Source organism: Oncorhynchus kisutch, linkage group LG8 (assembly GCF_002021735.2).
Source record: "Oncorhynchus kisutch isolate 150728-3 linkage group LG8, Okis_V2, whole genome shotgun sequence".
NCBI lineage: Eukaryota > Metazoa > Chordata > Actinopteri > Salmoniformes > Salmonidae > Oncorhynchus > Oncorhynchus kisutch.
Genome location: NC_034181.2, coordinates 29,994,728 through 30,009,816, shown reverse-complemented (window position 1 = coordinate 30,009,816; position 15,089 = coordinate 29,994,728). Strand labels below are relative to the sequence as shown.

The following is a 15,089-nucleotide window of genomic DNA, read 5'->3' as shown; positions in this document are numbered from 1 at the left end:
AGCCAGAGGATATAGTTGATGATATAACTTTGATGATGATGTAACTTTACATTTTGTACCAGATCTTTTTTTCAGTTTTGAAAAGAAGGAATTGCTTCAAGCAAATGTAGAAAGCATCAAGTATTTTTTTACAGGGTAGTTAGTAACATTATGTTGTCATGCATGGCACTCTTCCCTCTTCATTAGATGGTAAATAAGGTTAATCTAGAGTTGTATATAAATGATCTCAATAGGGCTGAGTACAGTGCTGGCTCAGTCACCAGGGACAAACAGGGTTATGTGGAAAACAAGCACTGCACTGCATTAACATCACCTCAATACCAGTGAGTGCCTCTTCCTGTCCATTTGGAAAATATAAGGACATTTTCAAGAGGCCGCACACTCACAAGCAGAGTGCATTTGGCAGGCTTTGAAGTTCTCAGAAATAATGCTCCTTAAAAGCATCCTCTGCATTACAGAGAACACGAACGGGTATTTCAATCAAAGGCTCGGGCACTTGTAGGCGGCTATGTAAACCCTAAACCCACAATGGAAGATGCACTGATACAGGTTTCATCTTTTTCCTCGACAGTGTTTTGCATATAAAGTACAACTGTATACTGTATGACAGGATTATTCAGTATGAAAAATGTAATTGTGCTCATATGAGCTTTAAAACAGATTAAATTGGGATTATATACAGTGTTAAGATTCACTGAATTTAGACAGAGATAATGTGAATTGTGTGTGTGAGAATTGACACCTGTGGATACTGTAACTTGAAAAATACAGCTTTTTGCAAATGAATACTTTAAGTGAAATACAACTCAAGAGAAACAGAAGGAGGAATAGCATGCTAAAACACTTTTTAAAAAATGTTCTCTTCTCTGCATAGTTTAGTGTTTCAGTTACACCCTATGGGCAGTGAAAACTGTCATCTAATATAGTGTCCTCATGCAGTCTTAAATAGCATGCACGCCCCACCAGCTTGAAAAATAGGTCTTTCTTTCGAGAAAAACGGATATGGTGTAATTTAATAAAATGCATGATTGCATGAGGCACTCTCACTAAAAGTCTGAGTGATGTGTGTGGAGGAGAGATAGGAGGGGGAGAGAGACAACTATATAAACATGGGGACATGGCAGTAGGATTGTGGGTAGCCCTGTCAATCAACAAAACATCAGAAAACATTCTCTCTGAATAACAGAGAGAAGATTATACATTGTGTGCCTGAGTAACTTCCGGCAACAACTGTCATAAAGAAGTTCTTTGAATAACAATAAAGGTATTATGGAAAAATCCCACTTAAGGAGAGAATGTATATGTTCTGAAGTAGATCAATGATCAGTGTGACAGAAAATATAAACGTATTCTTCTTCCACCTGTGAAACCAGTTATATCAGTAGTTATATCCACAGTTAACTGGCTTTGTTGTTAAATTTGTGACACTGAATGGGCCTGAGGGTAATAAAACAGCACATGTGTTATGTGTGGATCAAGCTTTTAACTTGTGGACAGTGGAGTAAAACTTGAACCTGTAAGGGTTGACTGTGACAGAAGGGGACAGCCATTGTGGAGTCTGACATGTCTCTATCCAGCAACACATACATGACACAGTGAGTAGATGGGCTCTGCATGCCATGTGTTCAACATAGCACGGCAGAGCAGAGCACAGAAAATAGCACCCCTAACACCTAGACAACAGTGAGGCAAATTCGTGACTAGGAGGCTGGAATTAGCTCTGAATTAAGCATTACTTTGATGGGAAACTGATTGAGCGAAGCTTGGCAAAACATGAAAGAATGACCTTGAGTATCCCTCTCTCTCCCGCTCTCTCTTTCTTTCTCCCGCTCTCTCAGCCAGAGTTGAGAGAGCCACTTCAAAGTAAGGCAGATGCAGGGACAGCACCCTCTGAATACATTTTCTGGCCCCTAGTCGATCTGCCCTCAGGCTAAGATTGTGGTGGTTCGCATCTCTCCTGACCCCTCATCAGCTCCCAGTTAAAACGAATCCCTATCAACAAGGGAGACATGGAGAAAATGATAGAATGATATGATAGGAGTGGATATTTAGAAGAGATAGAGATCCTGTAATCAACTGTAGAAGTGCAATAATGGGTAAAACAGACTGCAATTGTCTTCAAGAAAAATACGTATTGACGAAACACTACTGTATTAGTAATTAATTTTCTGTATACTCCCTTGAGTTTTCACTTCATCATATAAGTGCCATGTTGCAGTGTGCTGCTGTTGGTTCTTAAATGTACAACAGCAGTAGTACTCAGTGTCATTGATACATGCATTAGAAGTGTTCGTGTGTTGGAGATTTTTTGGTTCAGGAAGAGCTAAAACCTCAAATATATGTCATTGTAATACATTTTCTAAGGTTGTCATCTAATATTTGATTGAGTAAATGATTTTTAAGTGTGTGGTGTGTGAATTAAGTTAATTATGTCTATTGGGGCACGCACAAACACACACCACTGGAAGGACTAATATGTAATGTGATGCAAGGTGCCCTTCAGTGATTAGAAATCGAAAATCCTTTAAAATAATTGTTTGAAACAAAGAACATTATAATTTGTCCTGTAAGTACCCTCATGATAATGGACTTGTGTAAGGTAATTAACACCTGAAAAGTTGTGTAAGCACCAAAAATCGTGGGAGTAACTATTGCGGTTATGGTTAGGTTATCCATTTGGAAATACAATAGTGCAAGAGTTTTCTACGCATCATGAGGGAAAGGTTTTGTATTATGTGCTGGGTATGCGGCAGTAGGGGAAGACACTAAGATGTAGGCATTGGGGCAAAAATGCACCTGTGTGAGGAACTTTAAGCTGGGTCTATTGTTCATGATCCACATACATGCACTTCATAGTGATATGTTATGCACTTGCAAAACACATACACAATCTCACACACTATATCTCTTGCTCGATCACACACACATGCGCATGGACACACACACATACACACACACACACACACACACATACATACATACAGGGGGAGTGGGACTCTAATGAGGCCCTTGGAGACCCTGCTGGATTGTCAATCAAACCTCTGCTAGCCGACACACGGTCGACAACTTCAATAAGATTTTCTCAAACAGAGAGAGCCTGTCAGATTGCATCAGAAGAGAAGGGAATCGGAAGTTTCAGTGAGAAAGATGAAGAGGGAAGTTTGAGAGGACATGAGGAAAGAAGAGGAAAAGCAAAAGGAAAGAGGGGTTGAGTAAAAAATATATAGTATTTTCTGTTGTGCCACTCCTCCAGAATAATATTGTCGATCTGTTTACTATGAATCATTCATTATGTGCATCAGATCAGGGCAAATTACTTCTGACTTCAACTAAATGATCATGACAGTTGTTGTAATCATTGTAACATTTATACCAATCCTCACTGACACTTCACAATTTATGTTTTCAGTACAGATCAATAGATAGATTCCATGCAGGGAAAAAATGGCTTGAATATATAAAGTTTTCCTTGGTAAGCTTCAGTTTCACAGTTGTACATTTGTTGTTATTGATATAACAGAATTGATCAGCTATGCATTTTCATGCACTAGGCCACACCAATATGTCATGCTCAGCCTAGAAAGATGCACAATTTCCAGGGCTGTATTTTTTTGTCACAGAAAAATGTGGGTTAGGTAAAGATTGCCTGTGGCAGGTAGATGCTATAACATTCATGCACAGTGACAGGTATCCCCCTAATAGCAATCATTTGACTATTTTTCTTCTTTGCCACATTCTCTGAACTGATCTGATGTACAAGTAACAGTGACAGCCATTCCTGATTCATAATAGATGATGATCGAAGGGGGGTGCGTTTTTTATCTTGAATTACAATTAAAAAACATATTTATCTTGGATCTTTGGGAATATAGCACAACTCGTTGGAAATATATAAGATTAGTAGAATAATTTCAGTAAAATGTATTGGGTTCCTGAGTGGCGCAGCGGTCTAAGGCACTGCATCTCAGTGCAAGAGGCAGCACTGCAGTCCCTGGTTCAAATTCAGGCTGCATCACATCCGGCTGTGATTGGGAGTCCCATAGGGCGGTGCACAATTGGCCCAGCGCCGCCGAGGTATGCCTTAATTGTAAATAAGAATTTGTTCTTAACTGACTTGCCTAGTTAAATTTAAAATATATATTGCTACTACTTATATTAGCTGCAGCAGGGAAAATCCCTCAATATTTATTTTTTATTTAACTAGGCAAGTCAGTTAAGAACAAATTCTTATTTACAATGACGGCCTACCAAAAGGCCTCCTGCGAGGACGGGGGCTGGGATTAAAAATTTAAAATATAAATATAGGACAAAACACACATCACGACAAGAGGGACAACACTACATAAAAAGAGACCTAAGACAACAACGTAGCAAGGCAGCTACACATGACAACACAGCATGGTAGCAACACAACATGACAACAACATGTTAGCAACACAACATGGTACAAACATTATTGGGCACAGACAACAGCACACAGGGCAAGAAGATAGAGACAAGAATACATCACGCAAAGCAGCCACAACTGTCAGTAAGTGTCCATGATTGAGTCTTTGAATGAAGAGATTGAGATAAAACTGTCCGGTTTGAGTGTTTGTTACAGCTCGTTCCAGTCGTTAGCTGCGTCTTCATTAGTCAACATCACAAAACACATGTAGATTCCTCTCAATGGTACATCCAAAAGCCCTAACTCAATGCAGAGGGCATCAAGCAGGCAATGTTAGTGATATGGCCAGGACAGTCCTGTCTGGGTGGGAGGGCTGGGGATCCAACCTCATATAGTGAGAGGATTTTATTACCAAGCCAAACCTAAAGCCCTGCAAACAGACCATGCTTATCCCCATGATGCTGGGCCTTGCCTTTCCAAGTGCATTGTTCCAAGAACACACACCAACACACATTTAGCATGGCAGCGTGTAATTAAGACTCTTTTACTGAGCCTGTCATTATCACATGGCTGTAGGCAGCATGGCTGCTGCTGGGTTCACAGCTTGGACGGGAGATAGGGCTGCATGGGAACACACAAGGATGAAAGACAGTGCTGCTGCTTCTGGACACAGCAGCACAAAGAAAATAAATACACTGTTGTTGGAGGATTACGTATTTCTAAAGATTACTGTATAGGCTATTATAATAGGAGTTATTATACCCTCCTAGAGAAATTCCATAATATTTGGTTTTCTTGATAGAAAGTCCAACTTCACTCTCTCTGCCAAATTCTGTCAGTAAGTGCACCCTAGAACAAACGTTTATGAATATTACTTTATTTATTTCATATAATAATTAGCCTAATAAATAATAACTAAATGGATTGTAGGCATGTAGCTAGGCCTACTAAACTGTCATTTTAAAGGTCTAAATTAAAGTGAAAAACCTATAACATTGTCATAGATCTTGGAAGAATTGTTAGTCACATAACCATCGATATCTTACTGATGTTGAAACAACAGGATACTATTTCAATATGAATGGTAACTTTGTAATGTATAATATGGTCAAACTGTTCCTTTAAGCATTCCCCGTTTACATGATAAATTAAGTGTCGTTTTTCTCTGCTAACTCCTCCTCTGCATTCTGAACAGGCTGCGCTTTTACTTCCACTTGAACAACCAAGTAGTTTTTGAGCGCATTCCCCGTCAGCTAATGTGGAGGGAAAGACCTCGGTCGACCTACCCGAAAATATCGATTTTGCACCGGATATAATTTCAGTTCATGTTTTGAACATACGAAGGTTAGTTATAACAAGGTAAACTTCCTCGAACTAAATATAGTTTTGGTCGAAACTATATTTACTAACGAGAGAGTGACCTGAGAAAGAAAGCAATAGATGTGGTTCGAGTTCCATGCTTATAATAAGACATATTTTGTCTGTCGAATTGTAACTCACGTATGGATGGATTTTAGGAGGTGAAATTGGACGTCAGTCTTCAATTTCAATTGGTTCGTATCCAGTTTGTTTGCCTGTGTGCGTTTCAGGAAGAATATCGAAGTTGCATTCTTCAGCACCCATACAGAGGGAGAGAGAGCTACAGGTAACCGACTGGGAAGAGTGAAGAAGATACTTTGCGAAATTGTTTTATCCGGATATTGACGCCGAAATTAAAACGGTTGTATTTGGTGGATTATTGGAGCTCATCATCATGGAAAAGTGGGAGATTCAGTATATCAAAATGGAGATGTGAAAACGTGGCATTTGTTTTCACACTGTCAGTGTTGTTTATACTACTGCGCAAACTGGACTTTTCTTCTTTGCAAATTGACTAATTATTTCGGATTGTTGGAGCGATCGCGCATTCTTGCCAACTTTATCAGGGAGAAACTTTTTTATCCACAAAATGCCACAACTTAACGGAGGCGGCGGCGATGATTTAGGGGCGAATGATGAAATGATATCATTCAAAGATGAAGGGGAGCAAGAGGAAAAAATATCCGAAAATGTATCAGCCGAGAGGGATTTGGATGATCTGAAGTCTTCTTTAGTAAACGAATCGGAAAACAACAGTAGCTCATCAGACTCCGAGGTAAGGACGTTGCAGTGAAGGGTGCAACTGAACAGCTTGTCCTAAATAGGCCATATACATCACATTTCTAACAATATTTTTCTGGTATGAACGTATTGCTGAAATAGATGAACCTACAATAACATGTTTTCCCTTCTTGTTCTGTGTGTGCCTCTGTCCTTATCAGCAAGCAGAGAGGCGCCCTCAACCAAGACCCGATTTAGACAGTTACGAGAAAACCAGGGATTACTTTAGTGAAGGTAAAAACTACCTCTTGCAATGCTGTTGCTTAATATATTTTTAATGCATTACATTTACAGTGATGTCCCTTTTCTAGATTGACTTCCATGCTCTGTCCCTACAGCATTCAGAAGACAGCAAGATGGTGGCTTTTTCAAGAGTCCCCATTATCCTGGGTACCCGATTTTCATGATCCCAGATCTTACCAACCCCTACCTATCCAATGGGGCCCTGTCCCCTAGCGCAAGAACGGTGAGTGGCCATAACAAAGTCCAGCAAAAGTTACTCTTCAGTGTTGCCACTAATCTGCATCTGCTGTCCACTGAAGGCATGCGTAAAAGTTAATTCTGCATAACCAGACCGCCATATTCCCTTAGTGTGGCCTCTCAAGGAGTAACTAGTTCTTTGTTCTTTGGGGATTTTCCTCCGTCAGCCTTCTGTAGGATACTAACTGCCAATTTAGACTCAATTTCCAATTCTCATGAAGTCCATGATTAATCAAGACGTTGATCTATTTATTTTGAGGAAGAAGTGTATATATGAGCAGTATCGTCGTTTTGTAAATGTGATTCTTCAACTGAAGCTGTGGCACTGGCCTGGTTAGCAACAACTTGTTACATTTCAGTCATTGAGCAGACGTTCTTATCGGGAGTGACTTACAGTTTGTGTGTTCCTCTGAAGATAGGTGGGACAACCACATATCGCAGGCATAGTAATTACACTTTTCCTCAATAAAGTAGTTATCAGCAAAAACTCATCAGACTCCAGAACTAAGTACATACTACATTGAGATCCATAAGTTTCAAGCCCATTCAATGTTCCCTAGAGCCCAAATTCAACAATTTGCATAAAGCAAACCGTGGCAATAATTTATGGGTGCATGATACCTGTACTCTTAGACACTTGATGCACATGGCATCAGATGTTGCAGTTTAAATACCTGATCAAAACAAGATGCAGTAGGTCACAGTAGTGTCCCATAAGCTATCTTGCTGAATGCCCTTGTTTTCTCCAATTAACTGTCATGTCAGCATTAGCTTTAGACCAGTTATTTACCCAAAATCATATGCCCATGATTTAAAGTGTCACCCCCCCCCAACCAAAGAAAATGATGCCTACTGTAATGACATTATTTCCCACAAATCAATTTTCCATATACCACAATATATAGCAGGTTGTGTGGCATATTATGGAAAAACAGTGTGCACTAATCTAATACACTATTAAGAGGCATGCTTATAGGGAAGAATTATGTACACACTTCAGATTTCTGTATGCATTTCATGTAGATATTGTTATCCGTTGTATATAATTAACAGTTAAAGAAAATATCCTTTCTGTGCATCAAATCAACTAAAAAAACAATGTGGCGAGCATAAACTTCCCTGAAACACCACCTAATGAAATACTGTTGTTAAGAGCATTTCCATCCCACAATCCTTCTCTCAGCCCCAAAAGCGAGTGATTTGGATGGGACCAGTGAAGCATTTCACTGAAAAGCAATAACCCCCTTCCTTTTTCTGCTTTTTTCTGTCTCCTTTTCACTGTTTCAAACCAACTCTCCCTTCCTCCATGGACCTTCCATTCAATTAGTGAGGCGTTAGTTGACCATTGTTATTCTGAGCAGGCGCTTGATGGCTTCATTGGAGGTCTCCATTGGGGCTCATTAACTAAATGGCTACTCTACACACAAGGTTCATACCACTGTGGAGATATTTGTTTGTTCCTCAAGTCATGATTTTTTTTTGTATGAATAGTCAAAAGAAAATAGTAGTTTAAGTAGAAGGCCTGTGTTTTCTGCTTGTACTTTTCACTCATATGTCCCTTTTTGACATTTTTCTGGATACATTCAGATGTTTGCCTTAATTTCGGGTTCCTTCGATCTAAGATTATCATTTAAATTATTTTTGTGGATTCATATCTGGAATTTGGCAATGAGATGAAAAGTTGTTTAAATTAAGACCATTTTGTTTAGTACATTTTGTATGATCCATGTTTTTGCAAGCAATCCATGCACCTCACTCACAATAATATTAATTGTATGGACAAATATACAATATTTCCCCTCTTGTTGCTTCCTTCTGGATATTTTTCCTTCCTTTCTCCCCCCTTTGTCTTTTGTGTGCAAGTTTACCAAAAATGTTATACATATCCAAGGTCAGTGAAATTTCAAAAACATTTCTGGGTGTTTTTTGTAAATGTGCCAGACCCCATATACTAATGTTATTTACAACGAAAACCAATTCCAGATACAGAAAATTGACCTAGTATTTTAGCAGAAATATCCTATTTATTATGTTGAGTGAGGGAAATGATAACATTTTGGTAAACCCTGTCTTGACCTCATGTTGTTCCTCCATGACCCCTCACAAAGCATGCTGGGACCCAGAGCTCTACCTCCCACCATGGTTTTGATTTTGTTCAGAAAAAGAAGAAAAAAAACTCCTAAACAAAAAGTGAGTCAGGAGGGCTGTTGGTTTTCTTTCTCAAATTCAGTTGCTTTAGGGAGGGATCCACATTCCCTCTAAGTGTACCAATGCTGGAGCTACAGTGAGCTCCAAAAGGATTTGGACAGTCACACTTGTTGTTTTGGCTCTGTACACCAGTACTTTGGATTTTAAATTATGCTATGACTATGAGGTAATGAGGTGTACTTTTTGCACATAGTCTACCCATTTTAGAGGACCAAAAGTATTGGGGAAAAATTCACTGTCTATTAAAGTAGTCAAAAGTTTAGTATTTAGTCCCATATTTCTAGCTTGCAATGATTACATCAAGTTTGTGACTACAAACTTGTTGGATGCATTTGCTGCTTGTTTTAGTTGTTTCAGATTATTTAGTGCCCAGTAGAAATGAATGCTAAATAATGTAGTGTGCTATTTTGGAGTCAATTCTATTGTAAATAAGAATAGAGTATGTTTCTGAACACTTGTACATAAATGTGGATGCTACTATGATTATGGATAGTCCTGAATTAATCATAAATAATGATGAGTGAGAAAGATACAGACACATATTAAATGCCAAAGACATGCTAGCCTCTCACCGTTACAGTAACGGGTGAGGTTAGCATTTTGATACGTGTGCATCTGTAGCATCCACATGAATGTAGAAGTGTTTAAAAACGTATTCAATTCTTATTTACAATGAAAGTGACTCCAAAAAGACACTATAATATTTACCATTAATTTCCATTGGGCACAAAATAATCTGAAACTAAAACAAACAGCAAATGTATCATTGCTTGGTAGGAGTATGGGACCAGATACTAAACGTTTGAATACTTTAATACACATACTGTATACTGTATTTTGGGGTGGCAGGGTAGCCTAGTGGTTAGAGCGTTGGACTAGTAACCGGAAGGTTGCAAGTTCAAACCCCAGAGCTGACAAGGTACAAGTCTGTTGTTCTGCCCCTGAACAGGCAGTTAACCCACCCTAGGCCGTCATTGAAAATAAGAATTTGTACTTAACTGACTTTCCTAGTTAAATAAAGGTAAATGAGGTCCCAATACTTTTGATCCTCTAAAATGGGGGGGACTATGTTACAACAAGTGCTGTAATTTCTCAACGGTTCACACAATTTGGATGAAAATACCTTCAAATTAAAGCTGACAGTCTGACCTGTATCATTTCAAAATCCAAAGTGTTGGAGTACAGGGCCAAAACAACAACAAATGTGTCACTGTCCCAATACTTTTGGAGCTCCCCCAAACTATAGGGGGAGGAAAGAATCAGGTTAATGGGCCATGTTGAACCCGCTCTGTCAAAGAGCACCACCATGGTAGAGAAGCCACAGTGAGACAATGGCTGGCTGGAATACTCTGGATATTTACTGAACAAGTAGTCTTAAACTGTGACTGATTTACTGGTATTGCCATATGGAGCTGAATAAAACTCACTGCCTGGGACTTAGTAGAAATTGCTCTGACTTTGAATAATCTGATATTGAATTTATAATCTTTTTAGCCTACAATGATAGTTTTTAAAATTGGTATGCCGAGTTGGATACAGCTGCATTTAATGGCGAATACTTGGTCATTGGTCTCTGCTCAAACATTGGGTACACAAGTTTGTTAAACTAATGAGTTCCACAGTAACATTTGCTCTGTACATTTGCTCTGTTTACATACCTGCAATGTTTCCTAATTGGTTCGTTAGCTGGAGACTGTGATTGAGATCTCTATACAGGCTCATACCAGAACTTTGTCTTGTTGACTTTGACATCATTGCTCCAGATTGGTCCTCTCCTATGTATATAAATGAAGGGCATAACAGTTAAGCCTCTCAAACAGAATACCTAATAGCCCTCAAGCTGCAGATTTCAAGTTTTAATTCCAAAGGGGGGGAAAGTTATTTCATACAGTAGTCTGGTGTTGAAAATATGTTGCTCTCCAGCTCTGAACAGTTACTACATAAAAAATAAACAACAACAACAATGGATTTGGCCTGCAGTGTCTGTTTTTAAAGATGTATATCAGGAATAAGAATAAAACCGAGTTCAGAACACCTGTGGATCAGAAAAAGGAACGTAAACACAAACAGGAGCAGTAGAGATGCTTCAACAACTCTGCCTTGACAATTTTGCATCTCACTTTTAGGTGAGACTGTTAGGGAAGTCTTACTTTTTCTCCCCATGGTACATTCTCTCTCTCGAACAATACTGTCAACAACTCCCCCTTCTGGCCTCCCAGTAACTGGATAAAATAATTGCAAGCTATGTGATAGAAATAAATATTTGAGTGATTTAAAGACTATGACAATAGATGGGTCTTTTCAATCAATTGATATTCCATGTTTTTAGAAGTAATGTAATATCCAGAGGAAGAAAACCGTAACAGCTGAATAAGCATTATTCTTATCCTTTTCTCAAGAGACCAGCATGCTTTCTGTAGAGTACGCCTTGTTTTTACACCCGAGTCCAGTGTTTCTGGTTTAATCTAGTATGGTATGTCTATTGTTTTGAGGCACAACTTTAGAATGTGCATATGACAACCCTATCATGAGCAATGTAAGACACTTTGGCTCAGCACAACACAAATCTCTAGAGGGTGAAGCATAACTGATTTAGTGGCTGTTCTGAGCTGAAATTCCGCTGTAATCCGCTGAGAGTTCAGGAGGAACTTTGCTTTTGGAAAGACGTTTCACCAGACGTTTGTCATGGGTGAGGGCCAAGAAGGCTTCCCCCTGTGAGGTAGACTGTCAGTGTTGTTTTAGGCCTATTGTAGATGGATGTGATTAGGAACTCTCAGTGAAGAGTGCTGGAGGAATTGTTCAAAACACTGTTTATTAGCCCTATTCTATTTCAGTCAAGATTTCTTTTTTTTCTTTTTTAAAGGGACTCCCTTTTTACAATGTTGTATCAGTAAACAGTGAATTATCTCTTGTGTGTGCAGTCTGTCAGGTAGGCTAAAGTCACCTGGATACAACTGAATCAAATGCATGTGTGCTAGTCAATCAGGGCGTGAATGTGCTGCTACAATGTCTGAACATGTCAGTACTACAATTGCTCTCTGACGTCTTCCTTTTTCCAGTCTTTTTGCTGCTTAAAAATATGTAGACAAAGAAACGTAAACAGTGACATTGTCTTGTTGAATAAAAGGGCCTCACCTTGTATAAGCAAACAGTATTCTGGCGCATTTCCACTGAGGATTTACGTCAGTGTTTTACCCAAAAGGCTCAGACTTTTCTGTTTCCAACTACGGGGGCTGGCACCCATGTCTCACTGGGCCATGGCTCCGGCGGACCAGTTTTTCACCTGGGGCCAAAGCCAGACAGGCCACTGGTACTTTTCAGTCACCATTTACATAACAATGTCTAACTATGAACTTTAACACCTTCTCACAAAGCAACTGATTTGATTATGCAGAGGATGTTGATTCTGCTCTTCACAAGTCTCACTGTCAGGCCTAGCTATGGAAACACAATTACACTAGAGTTGACATTAACATAAAACACTGGCAACAAACTGGTGTGGGGGTAAGTCGGAAGTGTGGCATTTGTGTGGAGCTGTCTTTTAATCAGGTAGAACACTGCCTTTTCCACTCACCTTGCCGTCCCAATGGTGGAGGGGTGTGGTGAGGAGAGCAGCAGGGGAGGTTCTGTCTGTGCTCTGCTACAGAGGGAACAGTGTCCAGAGCTCTCATTCTGACAAGCCTTGATGCTGTGGGCGACTGCTGAAAGTAATCTCGATGTAAGCTTGCAAATATTTTTTTAACCAAGGACTGTGTAAACAGAGCAACATTTTGGACTAGGTTTATGTTTTGGAAAGGATTTTTTTTCTTCTTCAAAGGCAAACAAATCTACATCAATTTGTGGCAACATTTCAATTAAAAAAGATTGCATGTGCCCTCAGGAACGTCAAGGCCTGCAAACATCTCGCCTCTAAAATGGTATACAGTATTTGTCATAAGTGGGCTTACTGCTTGCAATGGGTAAATTAAATGTCCTACACGTTTATTTGGCTAAACTAAAGGAAAACAAGGTTCTGTATAACCGTGTTCTACTAACACTTTTTAATATCCAGCTGTAGTCTTAATGTTCTGATACAGTGCCTTCAGAAAGTATTCATACCCCTTGACTTATTCCACATTTACAGTCTGAATTCAAAATGGATTAAATATATTTATTTTTCACCCATCTACCCCATAATGATCAAGTTTAGACATTTTTTCAAATGTATTGAAAATGAAATGCCTCATTTACATAAGTATTCACACCCCTGAGTCAATACTTTGTTGAAACACCTTTGGCAGTGATTACTGCTGTGAGTCTTTCTGGGTAAGACTCTAAGGGCTTTTCACACCTGAATTGTGTGGAAAGCTCAATTAGGTTAGTATTATGGAGTAATAACTACAATGTTGTTGATCCATCCTCAGTTTTCTCCTAGCACAGCGATTAAATTCTGTAACTGTTTTAAAGTCACCGTCACGGTGCGGTTTCTTATTTTAGTCACCGTCACGGAGCGGTTTCCTATTTTATTTCACTTTATTTTTTTATATAATCAGTTAAGAACACATTCTTATTTACAATGACAGCCTATAGTGGATTAACCACCTTGTTCAGGGACAGAATGACATATTTTTACCATGAAAGCTCGGGGATTTGATCCAGCAACCTTTTGGTTACTGGCCCAACACTCTAACCACTAGGCTACCTGCAGCCCTCTCCTTCCTCTCTGGCAACAGAGTAAGGAAGGACACCTGTATCTTTGTGGTGACTTGGTGTATTGATTCACCATCCAAAGTGTCATTAATATCTTCACCATGCTCAAAGGGATATTGAATGTCTGTTTTTTTTATTTGCAACTATATACCAATATGTGCCCTTTGCGAGACAATGGATAACCTCCCTAGTCTTTGGTTGAATCTGTGCTTGAATTTCACTTACAGATACTTGTATGTGTGGGGTACAGAGATGAGGTAGTCATTATAAAATCATGTTAAACACTATTGCACACAGTGAGTCCAGGCAACTTATTATGTGACTTGTTAAGCAAAGTTTTACGACTGAACTTATTTAGGCTTGCAATAACAAAAGGGTTGAGTACTTATTGACTCAAGACATTTCAGCCTTTCATTTGTAAAAAATATCTAAACATAATTCCACTTTGACATGTAGGCCAGTGACACCAAATCTCAATGTAATGCATTTTAAAATCAGGCTGTAACACAACAAAATGTGTAAAAAGTCAAGGGATTCGGATACTTTCTGAAGGTACTGCATGTCCTAAAGTCTGTATGAAAACCTTTCTCTAGTAGGCATACCCAACCCTTCTATAGTAATTGAATGAAAAGAGTACAAACCACTTTTAACACTACAGGAACTTGGTTTTACACTTGAGAGATGAGGCATTTGCATTTGTTTTGGCATTAACATTTCTACTGATTACTTCATGAAGTGGTGAAGATGCTACTTAGGTCATTGCTCTAGAATCTCAGCCTACCTCTTTTCCGGTGTCTCTGGGAGGAGGGCTATTTCTCTGTATTTCATCTTTCAGACTCAGGGTTGTTCATGTACAGTTCATAACAGCACTTGTATTGAAGTGTGTGTGAAATGGTGCCAGTCCTGGTTTCTATTCCTCCCTCTTTGGTCTCTGTGGAAAAGCATGAGCTGGCTTCAATTCCACCCGCCACCCCTCTCCTGCTAGCTCACCACCTACCCACCAACCCTCCCGCCTGCCATTAGAAATTCTGTTTATAGCACTCGCTGGCTTCTCAAGAGCAGGGCCCATCAGGAGCATCTCAGCACCCTTTGAGGAAAGGATAACCCCCCCCCCCCCCCTCAGCCAAAGACTCCCTACGTTCTGTGACATCAATGAATCCCTTTGAAGTGCCAAGATGAATATGTG

General features: G+C 39.4%; 1 protein-coding gene across 6 annotated transcripts in view; it reads left to right on the top strand.

Moving 5' to 3' along the window:
* The first annotated feature begins 5,510 nt into the window (after nt 1-5,510).
* LOC109895902 (transcription factor 7-like 1-A) overlaps nt 5,511-15,089 on the top strand; it is a 48,035-nt gene continuing 38,456 nt past the window's right edge. For 2 of the 6 annotated variants that reach the window (XM_020489987.2, XM_031830067.1), the window contains exons 1-3: nt 5,511-6,521; nt 6,688-6,760; nt 6,865-6,992. In XM_020489987.2, coding sequence (XP_020345576.1) covers nt 6,336-6,521; nt 6,688-6,760; nt 6,865-6,992 — 387 coding nt within the window. In that variant the 5' untranslated portion in view covers nt 5,511-6,335. The remainder of the gene's footprint in view (nt 6,522-6,687; nt 6,761-6,864; nt 6,993-15,089) is intronic. The other 4 variants (XM_020489988.2, XM_031830066.1, XM_020489989.2 and 1 more) reach the window with 4 other exon arrangements.